At 42.1% G+C, this 24634-nt stretch overlaps 1 protein-coding gene across 2 annotated transcripts in view; it reads right to left on the bottom strand.

Annotated features, from left to right (window-relative positions):
• LOC139542909 (zinc finger protein 704-like) overlaps positions 1-24634 on the bottom strand; it is a 189023-nt gene that overhangs the window by 60602 nt on the left and 103787 nt on the right. For both annotated transcript variants that reach the window (XM_071348881.1, XM_071348880.1), the window contains exon 3: positions 6051-6145. In XM_071348881.1, coding sequence (XP_071204982.1) covers positions 6051-6145 — 95 coding nt within the window. The remainder of the gene's footprint in view (positions 1-6050; positions 6146-24634) is intronic.

Below are 24634 nucleotides of genomic sequence, written 5' to 3'. Positions count from 1 at the left end.
GATCGTTTTCCCTGTCTACAGGAAATAAAATCCACGTTCTTGAATACCTGCTCTCTGCGCTTGACTCCTCCACCCAGTACTCCTAGCAGCTCTGACAGAAACAGGATGCACATGAGCTCAATTTCAAGTCTCATAGCAAAGGGTCTGAATACTTACAGTACCAGTCAAAAGTTTGGACACACCTACTCATTCAAGGGTTTTTCTTTATTTTTACTATTTTCTACATTGTAAAATAATAGTGAAGACATCAAAACTATGAAATCATGTAGTAACCAAAAACGTGTTAAACAAATCAAAATATATTTTATATTTGAGATTCTTCAAAGTAGCCACCCATTGCCTTGATGACAGCTTTGCACACTCTTGGCATTCTCTCAAACAGCTTAATGAGGTAGTCACCTAGAATGCATTACAAGTACATTTGTGGATTTCTTTCTTTCTTAATGCGTTTGAGCCAATCAGTTGTGTTGTGACAAGGTATGGGTGGTATACACAAGATAGCTCTAGTATGGCAAGAACAACTCACATAAACAAAGAAAAACAACAGTCCATCATTTCTTTAAGACATGAAGGTCAGTCACCGCGGAAAAAAACATCAAGCGCTGTGGTGAAATTAGCTCTCTTGAGTACCGACAAAGGAAAGGAAGACCCAGAGTTACCTCTGCTGCAGAGGATAAGTTCATTTGAGTTAACTGCACCTCAGATTGCAGCCCAAATAAATGCTTCACAGAGTTCAAGTAACAGACACATCTCAACATCAACTGTTCAAAGGAGACTGCATGAATCAGGCCTTCATGGTCAAATTGCTGCAAAGAAACCACTACTGAAGGATGAGTCCAAATGTGAGATTTTTGGTTCCAACGGCTGTGTCTTTGTGAGATGCAGAGTAGGTGAACGGATGATCTCCGCATGTGTGGTTCCCACAGTGAAGCATGGAGGAGGAGGTGTGATGGTGTGGGGGTGCTTGGCTGGTGACATCCTCTGGGATTTATTTAGAATTCAAGGCACACTTAACCAGTATGGCTACCGGAGCATTTTGCAGCAATAGGTTCGGAAACCTTCCAGGAAATTTCCGCAAATTTTCTGTGGAAGGTTATGTCCTGGAATTTGGGGAATTTTGCTTAAATACATAAAAAAAGATAGCGTATAACAGTGAACCTTTTTTGTGGAATACACATAAGGCAATTCTAGGTCTTGTGGCATATTTTGGTTAAACTATCCCCAATTCAATGGAATTGCAACCCTCTGCATGCACAGTGCACTCTTCCATCACATGTTCAGCTGATTCTCAAGATCTTGCACACTAATGCGATGCTATTGAGCCCACGCTACTACACTGTCTGAGCAAAGGACTACATGCTTTCTGGTAAGTTTTTATTACAATACTGGGTGGGGTGAATATATTTTATATGACATACATGATTTTTTTGTTAACTAGTAAATTGTAACAATTTCTGCTAGTTAGTTTTTGCTACCATGTGAGTTTTAGCTTGCTTGAGCCTGCGAACTGAGGAGTGTTAATTCACCTGCTTCCATACATGTTTCATTTTAAAACATTTATCTTACAAAGGAGTTGTTTAATCTGACTGCTTATCTATTTATCTGTACATGGAATTGTATTTTAGTTTTTTTACTCATTTAAAAAAAATCTTTACAGGAAAATGCCACGGGCACTATCTGATATGAGGAGACATTTCACGGCAGCTAATGTAGAAGAAAAAGCTGTGTACATTTGCAAATACTGTGCCAAATTATATGTGATGAATGCAACAAAGATGCAGAATCATCTGGCCAAGTGCATAAAGTTCCCTCAGCGCTCACAACAAGCAACCTCTGACAAAAGTCCCTCTACTTCTATTCGAGGTGAAAATGATGAATCAGACACCTTATCGATAGCAACAGCTCATGGTCCTCCTGGAATCAGGAGTTTTTTTGACTCAATGGAGGAACATAGTAAGAGAAATGCTGATGAATGTCTTGCTCGAGCTGTGTATGCAACTGGTTCACCTCTGATGCTTACTGGCAATGTGTATTGGAAGAGATTTCTGAATGTTCTTCGCCCAGCATACACCCCTCCAACCAAGCATGCTTTATTTACTAATTTGCTGGATGCAGAGTTCAACAGAGTTCAAGTGAAGGTCAAGCAAATCATAGAGAAAGCAGACTGTATTGCAATCATCTATGATGGGTGGTCGAATGCTCGTGGGCAAGGAATAATTAACTACATCATCTCCACCCCTCAACCAGTATTCTACAAGAGCACAGACACAAGGGACAACAGACACACCGGCCTCTACATTGCAGATGAGCTGAAGACAGTCATCAATGACCTTAGACCACAGAAGGTATTTGCACTGGTGACAGACAATGCTGCAAACATGAAGGCTGCTTGGTCTAAAGTGGAGGAGTCCTACCCTCACATCACACCCATTGGCTGTGCTGCTCATGCATTGAATCTGCTCCTCAAGGACATCATGGCACTGAAAACAATGGATACACTCTACAAGAGAGCCAAGGAAATGGTTAAGTATGTGAAGGGTCATCAAGTTATAGTAGCAATCTACCTCACCAAGCAAAGTGAGAAGAATAAGAGCCCCACATTGAAGCTGCCCAGCAACACCCGTTGGGGTGGTGTTGTCATCATGTTTGACAGTCTCCTGGAGGGGAAGGAGTCTCTCCAAGAAATGGCCATATCGCAGTATGCCGATATGGACAGCCCCATCAAGAGGATCCAGCCCCATCAAGAGGATCCTCCTGAGAGTGGTAAGCAGCCTGAAACTCCTGAAACCTATAGCAGTAGCATTGCACGGATTGAGGGAGACAACGCCATCCTGTCTAATGTTTAGACTCTGCTTGCAGAAGTAAGAGAAGAAATCCGTACTGCCCTGCCCACTTCACTGTTGCTCCAAGCAGAGGAAACTGCAGTTCTGAAATACATCAAAAAGCGTGAAGACTTCTGCCTGAAGCCCATACACCCCACAGTGTTGGACATGTTGGACCCCATAGTATGCTGGCAAGAGCATCCTGTCTGGTGCAGAGATCAACAAGGCCTAAGGTGTCATCACTACCGTGTCTCGCCACCTTGGCCTGGATGAGGGCAAGGTTCTTGGCAGTCTGGCGATATACACTTCCAAGCAAGCGCTTTGGTATGGAGATGCAATATGGCAGTCGTGCCAAAATATCTCATCTGCCACCTGGTAGAAGGGACTTTGTGGATCTGAGGCTCTTTCCCCTGTTGCCTCCATCATCCTCCAAATCCCACCAATATCAGCTGCCTCAGAGCGCAACTGGTCCTTGTTTGGGAACACACACACCAAAGCACGCAACAGGCTGACCAATACATGGGTTGTAAAATTGGTCGGGCAAATTTGAGGCTTTTTGAGCCTGACAATGAGCCATCCTCAACAGGGTTGGAAAGTGACAGTGAAGATGAGGCCTCAGAGTCTGATGTTGAAGAGGTGGACATTGAGGAGGGCCAGGGAGAAGACATGGAAGCCTGAAAGGAAGACCACCAAATCTTTAGTTTCTAGACTATCATTTTACAGATCTATGTTGAAAACGTTTTTGGGAGATGCGATGGATCATTGGGGATCATTCAAAATTCCCTTTCTTTTGTTGTTCAGTGAAATCATTCTATGTGAAGAGTCAACTCATTTAAGTAAAGTTCAATTCATAACTAAATCGTTTTTAAAAATTTCTATTGGAAGGATTTAATAATTTGCAATAATGTCTACATATGCTAAGGTAAAATGTTTATGTTTCTGTCTCCATATGATATGGTAAATATATCCAATGCAAAAAACATCTACAATTAAATGGTATTAATATTAATTTGCATATATTTCCGTTAATTCCCAAATATTCCCATTAAATTCCCACGGAAAGTTTCCACCTCTGAATATTCCCCAAAATGTGCAACCCTAGCACTTAGTGGGACTATCAATTGTTTTTCAACGGGACAACGACCTCCAGGCTGTGTAAGGGCTATTTGACCAAGGAGAGTGATAGAGTGCTGCATCAGATGACCTGGCCTCCACAATCACCAATTGAGATGGTTTGAGATGAGTTGGACCGCAGAATGAAAGAAAAGAAGCCAACAAGTGCTCAGCATATGTGGGAACTCCTTCAAGACTGTTGGAAAATAATTTCTCATGAAGCTGGTTGAGAGAATGCCAAGAGTGTGCAAAGCTGTCATCAAGGCAAAGGGTGGTTACTTTGAAGAATCTAAAATCTAAAATAAATGTAGTTTTGTTTAACATTTTTTGGTTACTACATGATTCCATATGTGTTATTCATAGTTTTGATGTCTTCACTATTATTCTACAATGTAGAAAATAGTAAAAATAAAGAAAAACCCTTGAATGAGTAGGTGTGTCCAGACTTTTGACTGGTACTGTATCTAAATAAGATATTTCTGTTTTTAATTTGTTATATTTATGTTTTACATTTGCTAAAAATTCCAAAAACCTGCTTTCGCTTTGTCATTATGGGGTATTGTGTGTAGATTAATGACATGTTTAAAAAAAAATCTATTTTAGAATAAAGCTGTAACGTAACAAAATGTTGAAAAAGTCAAAGGGTCTGAATACTTTCCGAATGCACTGTGTGTTGTGGATTAACCCACTTGAATCAATAACAGAACTAAACTGTGGAGATGGGGACAAGAGTGGTTAAATACAGTATATTTACAGTATACTGTAGATTTAGGGAAGGGGGAAGAAAACCCCCAAAATGTTAATGGATAGGTTTTAACCAAAATGGATCCCAGCCAGGCTTACACAGGGAGTCGTTTTTCAAAGGCACACTGACCCAGCCACACGTGACCCTAATGTGTGTTCCAACACAGCGGCTAGGTACCAGCTCTCATCTCCTCACCTCAGCGTGATCAGAACATCTAATGAACAATAGGGGAAAATGGATGTGGATTTAGAGGTACAGTAGGTTTGTAGGGTTGCCAGCCCTCCTGGTTTGGCCTGGGGTCTCCTGGAAACAGCCATATTCCTCCTGGCGAGCAGTACAGCTGTTAATGCCTAAATGAAATTAATATATTAAGTGTGAGCAAGATCTTTTATAATCTGTATAACCCAGTCATCTGGTTCTGAGTTGACAAACCCTAGTATAGAGGTAATTTTGTCATTTATCAATAGAGGGTGATGACAAAAAATTGGGAATTTCTGGTAAAACCGATAAACAAGTGTCCTCTCCCCTCCCTTATCCCTCTCGTTTTCTCTATAAAAGAAAGAGCAGTCGGCTTAATGGCACTCCCAGGAGTTGCCGTGTTGCCTGATTAAAAAGAAAAACGTAATAAAAATAGCATAAAGTCAAATAAGGCTGCTCTCCAATGAGGGGGGATAGGGGTGGTAAAACACAGCAAAATAAAAACACTTGCATGATTAAGTTAAAGAGAAAATCAACTCAGAAACTATCTTTATTTCATTTTTTTCATTAGTCCACTGTTGCTGTTGTCAGGAGTCAAGTTTATAAGATATTGGGCTTTCAAGAAGCCAAGTGTCAAGCTGCAAAATGCTATCCAATATCTGGAAAACTTGACTGCTTTTGAGACGAAATCAACAGTGGCCTAATGAAGAGATCGTGGACTTACCAAAAGATAGACTTACCAAAAGATAGACTTACCAAAAGATGGTTTTTGAGTGGATATTCCCTTTAAGGCTAAATATAGAAGGACAATTCTGACACATGGGCCCATTTCACCAGTCCCCACAAGGAAAAGGCAATTTTATGCTTAGGGGTTAGGTTTAGGGTTACAATTAAAGTTACAATAAGGGTTAGGTTTAGGGTTAGTGATTTGGGGTTAAGTTAGGGTTAAGGTTAGGGTTAGGTTTAAGGGTTAAGAAAAATAGGATTTTGAACGGGAATCTATTGTTTGCTCCCCACAAGGATAGTAAAACAAAGATGTGTGTGTGCGTGCGTGCGTGCGCGCGCGCGCGGTGTGTGTGTGCGTGTGTGTGTGTGTGTGTGTGTGTGCGTGTGTGTGTGTGTGTGTGTGTGTGTGCGTGCGTGTGTGTGTGTGTGTGCGTGTGGGGTCTTACCTGAGGATGTCTGGGTGAGGACCAGTGGGGAGGTGGATAGCGATGTCAGGACGGTGGCAGCCATTACCTCCTTATCAGCACGACCTGAGGGTTTTCTGCAATACACACCAGATAACAGGTTACACATTATGGACATAAAACCGATGGAGGTGCTAGAAACCCACAACCAACATGCTATTCCTGCATAGCAAACTATATCAAACCGGCACACCTGTAACAGTCATTCTACAATATATATATATAAGCATACTAGCATAAAATGGCCCATTGTTCACTATAAGGTCCTCAGAGTTAGATTTCCGCACTGCAGACTGACCAGTAGCTGTGTTCGCCATTGCAGACCACCCATCAACTGAGTATGCCGCAGTCAAACCGACCAATCATGTGTCTGCCATAGCCAAACCTAGAAACCAGGAAAAGGCCCAACCCTATCCCAATCCCAACTCTGAAATATACCAGCCAGGCTTTCTTTAGACAGAACAACAAACTGTTTTATAGCATGGAATGGAAAATTAGAGTACAATAATAAATACTGTGTTCCACTCCCCTGTGAATGCTGAAAATTCCCCCTTAGCACGGAATGCTGACCAGACCGACGTTCGGATAACGTTCGGATAACGTTCAGATAACCAGAACACTCCTTTTGCAGAGCCCTGTCACATTAGTCTAGCAGTGGGTGAAGGCTAAAGACACTGGCGAGTCCCGGCTAATGGCTGGGTCATGACTACAAGATCCGGTTTTGTTTATTCATGGTTCATTGCTATTGGTTGAGAGGGAAATTCCAAACGCCTGAGATGGGTCACAGGACAAGCTTCTCTAGCTACCTGAGAGAATAAGGATGATATGATCATATGATAGGGGGAAGCTGGTTATGTGTAAGGCATATATTCCGCTACAGCTGTCAGCTGCTTTAAAATAGGAAGTGAAAGAGCAAGAGGATAAGAGAGCGGGACAGAGAGAGAGAGAGAGCAAGAGAGCAAGAGAGACCAGAGAGAGAGAGAGCAAGAGAGACCAGAGAGAGAGAGAGCAAGAGAGCAAGAGAGACCAGAGAGAGAGAGACAGAGCGAGAAAGAGAGACCAGAGAGAGAGAGAGCAAGAGAGACATGAGAGAGAGAGAGAAAGAGAGAAAGAGAGAGAGCAAGAGAGACCAGAGAGAGAGAGACAGAGAGAGAAAGAGAGACCAGAGAGAGAGAGAGCAAGAGAGCATGAGAGACCAGAGAGAGAGAGAGAGAGAGAGAAGATTGACCAGAGAGAGAGAGAGCAAGAGAGAAAGAGAGACCAGAGAGCGAGAGAGCAAGAGAGAAAGAGAGACCAGAGAGAGAGAGAGAGAGAGATAGAAAGAGAGACCAGAGAGAGAGAGAGCAAGAGAGAAAGAGAGAGAGAGAGAAAGATAGAGAGCAAGAGAGCAAGAGAGACCAGAGAGAGAGAGACAGAGAGAGAAAGAGAGACCAGAGAGAGAGAGAGACCAGAGAGAGAGAGAGAGCAAGAGAGAAAGAGAGACCAGAGAGAAAGAGAGACCAGAGAGAGAGAGAGAGAGAGAGCAAGAGAGGAAGAGAGACCAGAGAGAGAGAGCAAGAGAGAAAGAGAGACCAGAGAGAGAGAGAGAAAGAGAGACCAGAGAGAGAGAGAGAGAGAGACCAGAGAGAGAGAGAGAGCAAGAGAGAAAGAGAGACCAGAGAGAGAGAGAGAGAAAGAGAGACCAGAGAGAGAGAGAGCAAGAGAGAAAGAGAGACCAGAGAGAGAGAGAGAGAGAGAGAGAGAGAGAGAGAGAGAGAGAAAGAGAAAGAGAGAGAGAGAAAGAGAGACCAGAGAGAGAGAGAGAGAGAGAGAGAGAGAGAGAGAGAGAGAGAGAGAGAGAGAGAGAGAGAGACCAGAGAGAGAGAGAAAGAGAGACCAGAGAGAGAGAGAGCAAGAGAGAAAGAGAGACCAGAGAGAGAGAGAGAGAGAGAGAGAGAGAGAGAGAGAGAGAGAGAGAGAGAGAGAGAGAGAGAGAGAGAGACGTTTGGCAATGTTGTTATAACCTCTCTGTACCCAGCACACCCCTTGAAAGAGCCGTCAGCTCAACCGTGTACTTATACTGCTCACTGGCACGGAGAGCTCTACACACTAACTGAACAGGGTAGTCTTTAAGAGAGGGTCATCTAATAAAAGCATAAAGAGCATGCAGTAATCTGTGTCATTGTGTTGTAAAGACCCAGATCCTCACTCCCTATGCACCACTGCTCTCTGACCTCTCTCTCTCTCTGACCTCTCTCTCTCTCTCTCTCTCTCTCTGACCTCTCTCTCTCTCTCCCCCATCTAAAACATAAACAGTTCTGTCACACAAGGAAATGATGAAGCAAAAATCCACACACCTACACCCACCACACTGAAATACAATGAAGCTCACAATAACAACAAGAAAACGACAGACGGTCTGGTCTGCAGCTTTAAGAGGTCCGCCTCCAGACTGCTCCCCTACACAACCAGAGTAAACTGGTTTGAGGAGCGCTCTCAGCCAAGCCCTAAGCCCTGGCAAAGCTGCACTACACACACACACTCACAAACGCACATGCACACACACACACCAAAACTTCTGCCCTAAGTAAACACACAGCCAAAATGTCTCCTGCATTTCTCTTCTAGCTGGGTCAACTTCCAAACATGAGAGAGAAACAGTGCTGGATGGGGTGCAGACAGATCTGAAAGGAATGCATCAACTATGAAGCAATCTGTCTTTATAACACACAGACTAAAACAATAACAGAGAGAAGAGTAGAGGGCAACATAGACTTTACACATTACTGTTTTCACTTGCTCAGACTGACCTCATGGTTAGCCAAGTTTAACATCTCAAAAAACAAGACTGTGTGTGTGTGTGTGTGTGTGTGTGTGTGTGTGTGTGTGTGTGTGTGTGTGTGTGTGTGTGTGTGTGTGTGTGTGCATGCATGGAATGGGTCTAATCTGCTTATCTCTATCCAAGTGTGTCTGTGGATCCTCTGACATTGAGGGAAAACATCAGGAATACATGTCTAGGGAACACACACACACAAACGCAGCATACATTTTGCTGCCATTCTCAGACCGCCTCTAGTCTGTGTCTGCTGGGTAGTACGTGGGCAATTCCATATAAAAGGACCCATGTGCACCAACATGTGAAGTTCATAGAAGCATGTCAAATTGAGTGTCAAATGAAAGATACGAGTCTATATTTGTTTTTAAATGAAGGCATAGACACAGTACCAGTCAACAGTTTGGACACACCTACTCATTCAAGGGTTTTTCTTTATTTTTACTATTTTCTACATTGTAGAATAGTGAAGACATCAACACTATGGGTGGCTACTTTGAAGAATCTCAAATCTCAAATATATTTAGATTTGTTCAACACTTTTTTGGTTCTCCTTTGGTTCTCCTTTGAACAGTTGATGTTGAGATGTGTTTGTTACTTGAACTCTGTAAAGCATTTATTTGGGCTTCAATCTGAGGTGCAGTTAATTGGCGATTTCTGAGGCTGGTAACTCTAATGAACTTACCCTCTGCAGCAGAGGACTGTCGTTTCTCTTTGCTTATTTGAGCTGTTCTTGCCATAATATGGACTTGGTCTTTTACCAAATAGGGCTATCTTCTGTATACCACCCTACCTGGTCACAACACAACTGATTGGCTCAAACGCATTAAGAAGGAAAGAAATTCCACAAATTAACTTTTAACAAGGCACACCTGTAATTGAAATGCATTCTAGCTGACTACCTCATGAAGCTGGTTGAGAGAATGCCAAGAGTGTTTAAAGCTGTCATCAAGGCAAAGGGTGGCTACTTTGAAGAATCTCAAATATAAAATATCTATTGATTTGTTTGACACTTTGGTTACTACATGACTCCATGTGTTATTTCATAGTGTTGATGTCTTCACTATTATTCAACAATGTAGAAATTAGTAAAAAATAAAGAAAAACCCTTGAATGAGTAGGTGTGTCCAAACTTTTGACTGGCACTGTACTTTCTCAACCATTTTCCATCCTAAAAATGTTGAATAAGTAAAGGCTTTGATTTCTGGTCAGATGGAAAAGGGTCTACCAGGAAACGTCTTAGAGGGTATCAGAAATACATCAAAACACAATAATGTTGAAGTAAAGACCCCTGACAATTAATGAACACTTATATTTAGTTTGGGAGAAATGATTTGCCTTCTGTAAATTTAAGAAACATTGCCTTGTAATTCTGTTACCAAAAACCCACAAATCTACAACATACACTACATGACCAAAAGTATGTGGTCACTTTACACCACTCCAGCCGACACTTGGCATTGCGCAGTGATCTTATGCTTGCGTGCGGCTGCTTGGCCATGGAAACCCATTTTATGAAGCTGCAGAAGAACCGTTCTTGTGCTGACGTTGCTTCCAGAAGCAGTTTGGAACTCGGTAGTGAGTATTGCAACCGAGGACAGATTATTTTTTACACGCTACGTGCTTCAGCACTCGGTAGCCCCATTCTATGAGCTTGTGTGGCCTACCACTTCCTGGCTGAGCAGTTGTTGCTCCTAGATGTTTCCACTTCACTTAACAGCACTTACAGTTGACCGGGCAGGTCTAGCAGGGCAGAAATTTGATGAATTTACTTGTTGGAATTACTGCAATTGAATTGGCTACAAGGGGAAAACGTAGTTGTCACAAACCACAATTGGGTCACCTGCTACTGTCCTTCCTTCCACTGGCATAGGCTACTGTTATGCTAAGCTCATAACTGTTTTTTTCTCTTTCTGTCAGGTGTTCAAAGCAAGACTGTGAAAACAGTCTGGACAATCCGTCCCTCTCACTTTCTCTCTTCTCTCTGTCCAATTAATGTCACCTCTCCCAGCTCTTACTGACACCTACCATGACACCTACCACCTACCCTCTTCCCATTTACTGGAACAAGCATCGTCACCCACTGAGCACCGGCAGACACTGGACATCCATGGACATTGAAAAGTAGTTGAAATTGAGTCAGTCCGCCCTGGCTGGACCAAATCTGAACCAATCTATGTTTCACAAGTTCGGACAGCATAGGAACTGTAGAGTAGAGAACAGTACAGACCAGTACGTGACAGTAGCACACACTAGTGTAGAGTACAGTATAATGTACTGTATTGTACTGTACTCTACTGTACTGAACTCTACTGTGCTGTGCTCTACTGTGATGTTGAAACTTGTGAAACAAAAGGCATCTGTGATTGTTTCAGATTTGGTCTGGTCCAGACCAACCAAATGTAGTCGTGTTTGGTTGGGGGCGGAGCTCCCAAATATGCAAAAGAAGGATATTGCTTAGTTTTACCTTTGTGTACCTATTCAGAATACATCACCATGAAGATAGCTATATTAATATTCTTAACTATGCATTTCTGTATAGTACAGATGTAATTCCAATCCTGTAATTCAGTTACCAGATGTAAATCCACTTCACCTGCTGTAGTTCAATATCCAAAAGACATTCTTTCTAACTGAAGGTGTGATGTCATAGCGGACACCCCATTCTTTCTAACTGAAGGTGTGATGTCATAGCGGACACCCCAGTCTTTCTGCAGACATCTATGAATCTTCATTTGGAGCAGATCTTTTTTGGAAAACGTGGTCACATAAAAACCTGAGGGAGATTTTACTGTAATTCTGTTACCAAACTTTGCATCTGCATAGTTCTTCCAGTAAATTCTTTTGGGTTACATTTTCGGTGTAAATTGTTCCAAGTAGTCCTTGTGCATATAGTTGTATGGTTTGTTAAACTTTGAAATAAATGTTTTTTGTTCGGCATACAAGTGAAAAATCTGAGTTAAAGTGTAATTCCGTTAGCGTGGAATTGCCCATGTCTCATACTGGCAGTGGACTGGACCATTCCCTCTGGCCGTGACACACACGCCCCTCCTGATTTCCTGACATGAAGAGGTTCCGCTCCTCCGCGTTTCCCGACAGGGATCTCTAGTCACAGTGCTGAACCAGAGCTTCATCAGGTGTGTGTGTTTGTGTGTGTATATACGTGCGTGTTTGTGTGTAACTTACATCTCTACCCTTGAGTTTACCTCCCTCTATGGTCAATCTACTGTTGTTCACCAGATAACTTTATATCAATGTTTACACAAGACAACAGAACATGGCCAACAGCCTAGCAATAAAACCAACCCACACAGATAATAAACACACATATTTATACACACATGGACACACATACAATAACATTCATATACACACAAATGAAACTACTGAGAAAGAAAAGGTTGAAAATGATTTCAAGGCATCGGTCCATCCATCCTATACTTAAGCAATAACGCTTGAGGGGGTGTGGTATATGGCCAATATACAACGGCTAAGAGCTGTTCTTATGCACGACGCAACGCGGAGTGCCTGGATACAGCCCTTAGCCGTGGTATACTGGCCATATACCACAAACCCCTGAGGTGTCTTATTGCTATTATAAACGGGTTACAAACATAATTTGAACAGTAAATGAGTTTTGCATTGTTTGATATACCATGGCTTTCAGCCAATCAGCATCCAGGACTCAAACTACTCAGTTTATAATAGCCGATATGTACTGTATGTGCTGTATGTACTTGGGTTTGTGTATATAATCTGTTTCATATGATGAACATTCATGGGATTGAAACATTGTCACTTAGGATGGAGCCATATAAATGTACAGGTAACTGCCAAAATAAAGGAAACACCAGCACAAAGTGGAGCTGGGCCACCACGAGCCAGAACAGTTTCAATGCACCTTGGCATAGATTCTACAACTGTCTGGAACTCTATTGGAGGGTTGCAACACTATTCTTCCAAAATAAATTCCATCATTTGGTGTTTTGTTGATGGTGGTGGAAAACGCTGTATCAGGTGCCGCTCCAGAATCTCCCATAAGTGTTCAATTGGGTTGAGATCTGGTGACCATGGCATATGGTTCATATCGTTTTCATGCTCATCAAACCATTCAGTGACCACTCGTGCCCTGTGGATGGGGGTATTGTCATCCTATGAGGGCATAGCCATGGTAGACAAAATAATGGCCTGCCCAGCATTTTTATTCGTGACCCTAAGCATGATGGGATGTTAATTGATTCATTATCTCAGGAACCACACCTGTGTGGAAGCACCTGCTTTCAATATACTTTGTATCACTAATTTACTCAAGTGTTTCCTTCATTTTGGCACTTACCTGTAATTGTCAACAAGGCAGACATTCTAAAGGAGTTTCAAATGATTTAAGACATCTACAGGTCTTAGTTTGTTGACTTTACTCCTTTGTTTTTTTATTCTTCAATTTCCCACATGGTTATAATGATCGTGTTCTTTTTCAAAGTGACCCTGGTTGGGGCAACCATGGAATTAGAATACGCATTCAATTCATAGGATCTCAATGGGACCACGCCCCTTTGGCAGCATGACAGTCGATAGGCCAGCTAAAGTAAAGAAGCCAGGTGCAGCCAGTTACACACACACACACACACACACACACACACACACACACACACACACACACACACACACACACACACACACACACACACACACACACACACACACACACACACACACACACACACACACACACACACACACACACACACAGCCGAATAGGGCCCCAGAGCACCAAGAGATTGCAGTGTTGCGATATTGGCTGGAAACTGGAGCCAATCCAATGAAACGCAGTGGAGCAACAGGCCCAGAGAGGGAGAGAGGGAGAAAGAGAGAGAAAAAGATGTGTGTGTGTGGGGGGGGGGGGGGTCTAAGTTACTAAATCAACACTCTGGTAAACTTCTGGTAAGAGCTCCTTGGTTTCCTGGATGATACACACCCACGCATGTTAATAAGAGAGAAGAGTATCTCACCAGCCCCAAAAAGAGATAAATCTGCAGATGTCTTTGTTTATCTAGCGTGCTAAAGTTAGCCTCAACAGCCTACCCCATGCCCAACACCTTTGTCCACCATCATTTCACCAGAAGTGTGTGTGTGTGTGTGTGTGTGTGTGTGTGTGTGTGTGTGTGTGTGTGTGTGTGTGTGTGTGTGTGTGTGTGTGTGTGTGTGTAACTGGCTGCACCTGGCTTCTTTACTTTAGCTGGCCTATCGACTGTCATGCTGCCAAAGGGGCGTGGTCCCATTGAGATCCTAATAAATGAACGTGTGTGCGTGGGTGTGTATCATCCAGGAAACCGAGGAGCTCTTACCAGAAGTTCACCAGAGTGTTGATTTAGTAACTTAGCCTTTCTTTCCATGGCCTATCCATAAGGAAGCCAGCTAGCTACCACCACGGAGAGACAGTGGGTTTACACAGTTACATGGACACTAGGTCAGTGATGCTCCATGAATACAATCACACTAAGATAAATACGTTTTAGAAATAGCATCCATCCATCCACCCAGCTGTCTTTTCGTCCGCTCCACCATGTGGATAATTAACATTGTTTATCTTTCAATGTGTTCCGACTCCACTTTACATGAACTCAAATCAAATCAAAATCTGATGTATTGCTCGCGTACACATGTTTTGCAGATGTTATCGCAGGTGCAGCGAAATGCTTATGTTTCTAGTTTCAACAGTGCAGCAATACCAAACAATACAAAACAAAACACACAAATACAAATAAATCAAAATAAATGTAAAAAGAGCAATGCCAAGAGTCAGGAATATAAATATATATATGTATATAATGGTGTGAACAGACAGTATGGACAGTATATGAATAGGAAAGGTGTGTACAGCCTCAAACCAACTACTACACCCCATTCAAATGCACTTCAATATGTTGTCTTGCCCATTCACCCTCTGAACGGCACACATACACAATCCATGTCTCATATGTCTCAAGGCTTAAAAATCCTTCTTTAACTCGTCTCATCCCCTTCATCTACACTGATTGAAGTATATGTATCAAGTGACATCAATAAAGGATCATAGCTTTCACCTGGATTCACCTAGTCAGTCTATGTCACTGAAATAGAAGGTGTTCCTAATGTTTTGTACACTCAGTGTACATTCTGTATGAAGTGGGTAAAACAGTATGTAAACATGATTAAACTCACCAGTGTTCAATGACAATGTACATAGGGCATCAGCCTCTAAGGTGCAGGGTAGTAACAGTTAATAGGGTCAGTGGTGTAAAGTACTTGTGGTGTAAAAATACTTTAAAATACTACTTAAGTAGTTTTGAGGGTATTTGTACTATTTATATTTTTCACAACTTTTACTTTAACTTGACTACTTTCCTGAAAAAAATAATATACTTTTTACTCCATACATTTTTCCTGACACCCAAAAATACTCGTTACATTTTGAATGCTTAGCAGGAGACGAAAATGGTCCAATTCCCGCACTTATCAAGAGAACATCCGTGGCCATCCTTACTGCCTCTGATCTGGCAGACTCACTAAACACAAATGCTTTGTTTGAAAATGATGTGTAAGTTTTGGAGTGTGCCCCTGGTTATACGGAAATAAAAAATAAATACAATTGTGCCGTGTTGTTTGCTTAATAGAAGCAATTTGAAATGATTTACACTTCTCCTTTTGATACTTAAGTACATATTTGCAATAACATTTACATTACTTTTACTCAAGTAGTATTTTACTGGGTGGCTTTCACTTTTACTTGAGTCATTTTCTATTAAGGTATCTTTACTTTTACTCAAGTAGTATTTTACTGGGTGGCTTTCACTTTTACTTGAGTCATTTTCTATTAAGGTATCTTTACTTTTACTCAAGTAGTATTTTACTGGGTGGCTTTCACTTTTACTTGAGTCATTTTCTATTAAGGTATCTTTACTTTTACTCAAGTATGACAATTTGGTCTTTTTTCCATCACTGACTAAGGTTCAGGGCAGGGTACTGGTGACTATGTTACAGTTTGATGGCCTGGAGATAGAAGCTATTTTTCCAGTTTCTCGGTCCCAGATTTGATGTACCTGTACTGTCTCCACCTTTTAGATGGATGAACAGGCCGAGGCTCAGGTGGCTGAGGTCCTTGATAATCTTCTTGGCCTTCTGTGACAGGTGCTGTAGATGTCCTGGAGGACAGGCAGTGTGGCCCTGGTGATGCATTGGGCAGACCGCACCACCCTCTGGAGAGCCCTACAGTTGCGGACGGCGCAATTGCTGTACCAGGCGGTGATACAGCCCGACAGGAAGCTCTCAGTGGTGCATCTGTAGAAGTTTGTGAGGGTGTTAGGGGCCAAGCTGAATTTCTTCAGCCTCCTGACTTAGAGCGGTCTCCTATGCACCCTGAAAAGAAGGGCTCATACACGAAACTTTCTTGCGGCAATTGCCAAGACAGGACCCAAAAACAACAGTCAGAAGAAGTAAGTAGTTTGTCAAGTAGTTTGTGTCAAGTAGTTTGTGTGTGTGTGTGTGTGTGTGTGTGTGTGTGTGTGTGTGTGTGTGTGTGTGTGTGTGTGTGTGTGTGTGTGTGTGTGTGTGTGTGTGTGTGTGTGTGTGTGTCCTCACTTGGCAGGGCTGTTGCCTCTTGCTCAGACTGACATGACATCTGTTGTGTGTTTGACCTTGGCTGGGTGAGGAAGGGGGGTGAACAACATCCCCTTTTCCATAGAGAATACACACACATGCAGAACAACATTGCAAATGTTGAGACAAACCTTCCCTTGGGCAGAGCATTTTATTTATTCATTTATAAAACATATGTTCCAACTCCAGTTTCCCCCCCCCCCCCCCCCTCACACAAACACAGATATTTGTAGTTCACTTGTGTTTTGATCAACAAGATCTCATGGTTTGATCAACAAGAGCTCATGGTTTGACCAACAAGATCTCATGGTTTGACCAACAAGATCTCATGGTTTGATCAACAAGAGCTCATGGTTTGACCAACAAGATCTCATGGTTTGATCAACAAGAGCTCATGGTTTGATCAACAAGATCTCATGGTTTGATCAACAAGATCTCATGGTTTGATCAACAAGATCTCATGGTTTGATCAACAAGATCTCATGGTTTGACCAATTTGACATGTATTCCTGTTTCTCCAAACAACAAATTTCGAAATTGCTACAAACGTCAATTTAAAAGTTGTTTTGACAGCTTGGGTTGCCACGGTCGATCAGTTGAGCCTCCTGGCAAGACACCTGGCGGCTGGTTAAATTTAGGCATTCATTCCGAATGGTTAAGTTAAGGGTTAAGGTTTGGGCATCCAGAAAAACTCAAGCCTACTTGATGGTAATAGCACTCACTGCTGCTCCTAGCAGTGGGGTTCCGAAGGCATGTCCCGACGTCCTCGGATGGACGTACAATACGAAGTGAATCTTGAGTGACTTGGCTGGTTTTGATATTGGTCCAGCTCCCTGTAGAGGAACAGGCTGCCATGAAAGGAGGGTTACTCCTCTGAACTGTAGCTATCAGCAGTCTCTCTCCCCTGTCCCAACAGCCTGCTGTCCCCTCTACCTCCCCTAATAATAGTAACCCCCGGCCTCCCTCCTCTCGATAATATCCCCATCCTGGCCTTCCTCTACCATGTTACGTAATGGCCCCTGCCTCCTCTCTCCCTCCCTCCCTCCCACCTCCTCTCCATCTCCCCCTTTTTTACAGCAGTTTACAGCAATGATATACACTCATTCATGTCTTTCTCTTCTCTCTATTCCTTCCTCTATCTATTTACTTCTCCCACTCCCCTCTCTTCTTCTCTATTGAATAGATATCTCTCTCTCAGACAACTGTTACATGCATAGCCTCAGAACATCTTGTTAATCCACATCGCAATCTTACAATCTCGTCTCACATGCTTCTACTGTTATATAAGCACCAATAACATAAGTCCTATTGTATGGTAGAGAGAAAGTAGTTAGCCTACGCAGAACTGTGTAAAGTGACGCAGAGCTGTGGTCTTTAATGTGAACCATAGGGATGGGGTGAATGGGATAGCAGACACTCTGGATAGCAGAGGGGTGCGGGAGGGGGAGAAGAGGAGCAGGGGCCTGTGTGTGGCACGGAGGGAGGGAGAGAGAGAAAGTAGTCAAAATGACTCGCGCTAGTTAGACAAACGTGTTGCTGCCATAGGTTACACCCATAAATAAATCATTTGGAAATAATAATAAATAATGTGGAAATCGAGCAAGTTGAGATGAATAAACTGTTTGGAGTAACCCTGGATTGTAAGCTGTCATGGTCAAAACATATTGATGCAGTAGTAGCTAAGATGGGGAGAAGTCTGTCCATAATAAAGCGATGCTCTGCCTTCTTAACAACACTATCAACAAGGCAGGTCCTACAGGCTCTAGTTTTGATGCACCTTGACTACTGTTCAGTCGTGTGGTCAGGTGCCACAAAGAGGGACTTAGGAAAATTGCAATTGGCTCAGAACAGAGCAGCACGGCTGGCCCTTGGATGTACACAGAGAGCAAACAATAATATGCATGTCAATCTCTCCTTGCTCGAAAAAGAAGAGAGATTGACATCATCACTACTTGTATTTGTGAGCGGTATTGACATGTTGAAAGCACTGCGCTGTCTGTTGAAAAGACTAGCACACAGCTCGGACACCCATGCATACCCTAAAAGACATGCCACCAGAGGTCTCTTCACAGTCCCCAAGTCCAGAACAGACTATGGGAGGCGCACATTACTACATAGAGCCATGACTACATGGAACTCTATTCCACATCATGTAACTGATGCAAGCAGTAGAATCAGATTTGAAAAACAGATACAAATACACCTTGTGGAACAGTGGGGACTGTGAAGCAACACAAACATAGACACAGACACATGCATACACACACATGATAACATACGCACTATACAGACACGAACACTTGGATCTTGAGTTGTAGATACAGTGAGGGAAAAAAGTATTTGATCCCCTGCTGATTTTGTACGTTTGCCCACTGACAAAGAAATTATCAGTCTATAATTTTAATGGTAGGTTTATTTGAACAGTGAGAGACAGAATAACAAAAATATCCAGAAAAATGCATGTCAAAAATGTTATAAATTGATTTGCATTTTAATGAGGGAAATAAGTATTTGACCCCTTCTCAATCAAAAAGATTTCTGGCTCCCAGGTGTCTTTCATACAGGTAACGAACGGAGATTAGGAGCACACTCTTAAAGGGAGTGCTCCTAATCTCAGTTTCTTACCTGTATAAAAGATACCTGTCCACAGAAGCAATCAATCAATCAGATTCCAAACTCTCCACCATGGCCAAGACCAAAGAGCTCTCCAAGGATGTCAGGGACAAGATTGTAGACCTACACAAGGCTGGAATGGGCTACAAGACCATCGCCAAGCAGCTTGGTGAGAAGGTGACAACAGTTTCTGTGATTATTCGCAAATGGAAGAAACACAAAATAACTGTCAATCTCCCTCAGCCTGGGGCTCCATGCAAGATCTCACCTCGTGGAGTTGCAATGATCATGAGAACGGTGAGGAATCAGCCCAGAACTACACAGGAGGATCTTGTCAATGATCTCAAGGCAGCTGGGACCATAGTCATCAAGAAAACAATTGATAACACACTATGCCGTGAAGGACTGAAATCCTGCAGCGCCCGCAAGGTCCCCCTGCTCAAGAAAGCACATATACATGCCCGTCTGAAGTTTGCCAATGAACATCTGAATGATTCAGAGGACAACTGGGTGAACGTGTTGTGGTCAGATGAGACCAACATGGAGTTCTTTGGCATCAACCCAACTTGCCGTGTTTGGAGGAGGAGGAATGCTGCCTATGACCCCAAGAAACCATCCCCACCGTCAAACATGGAGGTGGAAACATTATGCTTTGGGGGTGTTTTTCTGCTAAAGGGACAGGACAACTTCACCGCATCAAAGGGACGATGGACGGGGCCATGTACCGTCAAATCTTGGGTGAAAACCTCCTTCCCTCAGCCAGGGTATTGAAAATGGGTCGTGGATGGGTATTCCAGCATGACAATGACCCAAAACACACGGCCAAGGCAACAAAGGAGTGGCTCAAGAAGAAGCACATTAAGGTCCTGGAGTGGCCTAGCCAGTCTCCAGACCTTAATCCCATAGAAAATCTGTGGAGGGAGCTGAAGGTTCGAGTTGCCAAACGTCAGCCTCGAAACCTTAATGACTTGAAGAAGATCTGCAAAGAGGAGTGGGACAAAATCCCTCCTGAGATGTGTGCAAACCTGGTGGCCAACTACAAGAAACGTCTGACCTCTGTGATTGCCAACAAGGGTTTTGCCACCAAGTACTAAGTCATGTTTTGCAGAGGGGTCAAATACTTATTTCCCTCATTAAAATGCAAATCAATTCATAACATTTTTGACATGCGTTTTTCTGGATTTTTTTGTTGATATTCTGTCTCTCACTGTTCAAATAAACCTACCATTAAAATTATAGACTGATAATTTCTTTGTCAGTGGGAAAACGTACAAAATCAGCAGGGGATCAAATACTTTTTTCCCTCACTGTATGTGGTAGTAGAGGCCTGAGGGCACACACTTAGTGTGTTGTGAATTCTGTAATGAATGTATTGATTGTAGTGTTTTTAAAAATGTATAACTGCTTTAATTTTGCCAGACCCCAGGAAGAGTAGCTGCTGCCTTGGCAGCAGGTAAAGGGGATCCATAATAAATACAGATACCATCTGGTAGTGCCTGTCTTGGCTGCATCAAGTCATTGTAAAGAAGCTAGCTAGCTAATGTAGAAAGGCTAGCTAATTGAGGCTATTTTGCGGCACCCTCCGTTGTCTACAACTCCATTAATATTAAACAACAGCCTACCTGTTGGTTCAGGTAGTTAGCCAATTTAATTCCCTAAATTTAATTTGATTTTGCATTGATTAGAAATCTCCCACTTCACTTGCTACACCGACTATAACAACATGTCTAGGCTACCGGTGTGTTTATTTTTAAGGTGAGGGGATTCATAAAAACGGTCATAAAACTGTTGTTTTATTAAAATGTCAAATGCATTGGTCTATCCTTCTAGGCTATGTAGCAATCTCACATGGATAATATTATTTCATTTTAGACAAAGCCTTTTCGTTGTTAAAATATAACTATATATGTTTTCCTTCTCAAAAATGAATACTCTCACAAGTAATGGAATACTAACTCCCCAGTGGGCAATGCATCTCAGTGTTAGAGGTGTCACTACAGACCCTGGTTCGATTCCAGGCTGTATCACAACCGGACGTGATTGGGAGTCCCATAGGGCGGCGCACAATTGTCCCAGTGTCATCCTGGTTAGGGTTTGGCTGGGGTAGGCCGTCATTATAAATAAGAATTTGTTCTTAGTTAAATAAAATAAAAAATAAACTAACACTCCATTAGAATATTCCAATAACTGTGCCCATGCCTAATGAACCATGATTGTGATGATGGCTATTCAGTCCACAGACAAAAAGTCTCTCTCTCTCTCAATCCTATAATGCTATCTGTAGCCTCAGTGCCCAGCACTTACAACAGATACCTTGTACCGACAGAAAACTGTAGGTTCTGTTTCTGTGTGTTTGTGACACAAGAGCTTAATTCCCCTGCAGTCTCAACCTCCCCTGACACACGACACACATGCACGCACAGTCATCTTCCCCGTAACTGACTTATAGCAGATAGCCTCTGGCATGATGTCCACTCTGTAGATGTTTCACATTCTTTGACCAGGTTCTCTTCCTCGCTAGATACAGTAGCTTCAGAAACTATTCACACCCCTTTACTTTTCCCACATTTTCTTGTTATACAAAGTGTGATTAAAATGGATTTGTCATTTTCTGTTAACTATCTGCACAAAATACACATTAATGTCAAAGTGGAAGAAAAATATATCTTGATTAGATACAGTGCATTCGGAAAGTAATCAACCCCCTGAGTCAATACATGTTAGAATCACATTTTGCAGCGATTACAGCTGTGAGTCTTTCTGGGTAAGTCTGTAAGAGCTTTGCACACCTGGATAGTAGAATATTTGTACATTATTCTTTTTTAAAGTCGTCTTCTTTTGATCATTGCTTGATAGCCATTTCATGCCTTGCCATAGTTTTTCAAGCTGATTTAAGTCAAAACTGTAACTAGACCACTCAGTAACATGCAATGTTGTCTTGGAAAGCAACTCCAGTGTGCAGTTGAAGTCGGAAGTTTACATACACTTAGGTTGGAGTCATTAAAACTCGTTTTTCAACCACTCCACAAATGTCTTGTTAACAAACTATAGTTTTGGCAAGTCGGTTAGGACATCTACTTTGTGCATGACACAAGTAATCTTTACAACAATTGTTTATGGACAGATTATTTCACTTATAATTCACTGTATCACAATTCCAGTGGGTCAGAAGTTTACATACATTAAGTTGACTGTGCCTTTAAACAGCTTGGGAAATTCCAGAAAATTATGTCATGGCTTTAGAAGCTTCTGATAGGCTAATGGACATAATTTGAGTCAATTGGAGGTGTACCTGTGGATGTATTTCAAGGCCTACCTTCAAACTCAGTGCCGCTTTGCTGACATCATGGGAAAGTCAAAAGAAATCAGCCAAGACCTTTGAAAAATAAATTGTAGACCTTCACAAGTCTGGTTCATCCTTGGGAGCAATTTCCAAAGGTCTGAAGGTACCACGTTCATCTGTATAAACACTAGTACGCAAATTTAAACACCATGGGACCATGCAGCCGTCATACCGCTCAGGAAGGAGTTCTGTCTCCTAGAGATGAACGTACTTTGGTGCGAAAAGTGCAAATTAATCCCAGAACAGGACCTTGTGAAGATGCTGGAGGAAGCAGGTACAAAAGTATCTATATCCACAGTAAAACGAGTCCTATATCAACATAACCTGAAAGGCCGCTCAGTAAGAAAGAAGCCACTGCTCCAAACTGCCATATAAAAGCCCGACTACGGTTTGCAACTGCACATGGGGACAAAGATCGTACTTTTTGGAGAAATGTCCTCTGGTCTGATGAAACTGTTTGGCCATAATGACCATCATTATGTTTGGAGGCTAACAAGCCGAAGAAGACCATCCCATTTCAATCCCATAAAAAATTGGTGGGCAGAACTGAAAAAAAAGCGGGTGTGTGCAAAGAGGCCTACAAACCTGACTCAGTTACACCAGCTCTGTCAGGAGGAATGGACCAAAATTCACCCAGCTTATTGTGGGAAGCTTTTGGAAAGCTACCCAAAACATTTGACCCAAGTTAAACAATTTAAAGGCAATGCTACCAAATACTAATTGAGTGTATGTAAACTTCTGACCCACTGGGAATGTGATGAAAGAAATAAAAGCTGAAATAAATAATTCTCTCTGCTATTATTCTGACATTTCACATTCTTAAAATAAAGTGGTGATCCTAACTGACCTAAAACAGGGAATTTTTACTAGGATTAAATGTCAGGAATTGTGAAAAACTGAGATTAAATGTATATTTGGCCTTGTGTTTTAGCTTATTGTCCTGCTGAAAGGTGAATTTGTCTCCCAGTGTCTGTTGGAAAGCAGACTGAACCAGGTTTTCCTCTAGGATTTTGTCTGTGTTTAGCTAGATTCCGTTTATTTTTATCATACAAAACTCCCTTGCCGATGACAATCATACCCATAACATGACGCAGCCACCACCATGCATTAAAATATGAAGAGTGGTACTCAGTGATGTGATTTGCCCCAAACATAAAGCTTTGTATTCAGGACATAAATGTCATTATTTTGCCACATTTTTTTTATTTTTACTTTAGTGAGTTATTGCAAACAGAATGCATGTTTTGAAATATTTTTTTTCTGTACAGCCTTCTTTTCACTCTGTCAATTAGGTTAGTACTGTGGAGTAACTACATTGTTGTTGATCCATCCTCAGTTTTCTCCTATCACAGCCATTAAACTCTGTAACTGTTTTAAAGTCACCATTGGCCTCATGGTGAAATCCATGGGCGGTTTCCTTCCTCTTCGGCAACTGGGTTAGGAAGGACGCCTGTGTCATTGTAGTGATTGGATGTATTGATACACCATCCAAAGTGTAATTAATAACTTCACCATGCTCAAAGGGATATTCAATGTCTGCTTTTTTTTACCCATCTACCAATAGGTGCCCTTCTTTGTGAGGCATTGGAAAACCTCCCTGGTCTTTGTGGTTGAATCTGTGCTTGAAATTCCCTGCTCAACTGAGGGACATTACAGATAATTGTATGTATAGGGTACAGAGATGAGGTAGTTATACAAAAATTATGTTAAACACTATTATTGCATACAGAGGGAGTCCATGCAACTTAGTATGACTTGTTAAGCACATTTTTACTCCCAAACTGATTTAGGCTTGCCATGACAAAGGGGTCGAATACTCATTGACTCAATACATTTCAGCTTTTCATTTTAAATTAATTTGTAAACATTCGAAAAACATAATTCCACTTTGGCCTTACGGGGTATTGTATGTAGGCCAGGTACAAACATCTCAATTGAATACATTTTGAATTCAGGCTGTAACTCTGTTCTGTTGGAATACCCACATACCGACCATAATGGTCAGGGGTTCCATATCAGAGATAATCAGAGAGTAGGGTAAAATGTTCCGGACAGCTGTTCCAGACGACTGCCTGATAACGCTCTCCGCAGCCGATGTGAATAAGACCGAGCATGCGCTGACCAACTGGCAAGTGTCTTCACTGACATTTCCAACCTCTCCCT

This window comes from Salvelinus alpinus, chromosome 17, assembly GCF_045679555.1.
Source record: "Salvelinus alpinus chromosome 17, SLU_Salpinus.1, whole genome shotgun sequence".
Classification (NCBI taxonomy): domain Eukaryota; kingdom Metazoa; phylum Chordata; class Actinopteri; order Salmoniformes; family Salmonidae; genus Salvelinus; species Salvelinus alpinus.
Note: the sequence above shows the minus strand (reverse complement) of the source record. Positions and strands in the feature narration are given on the sequence as shown.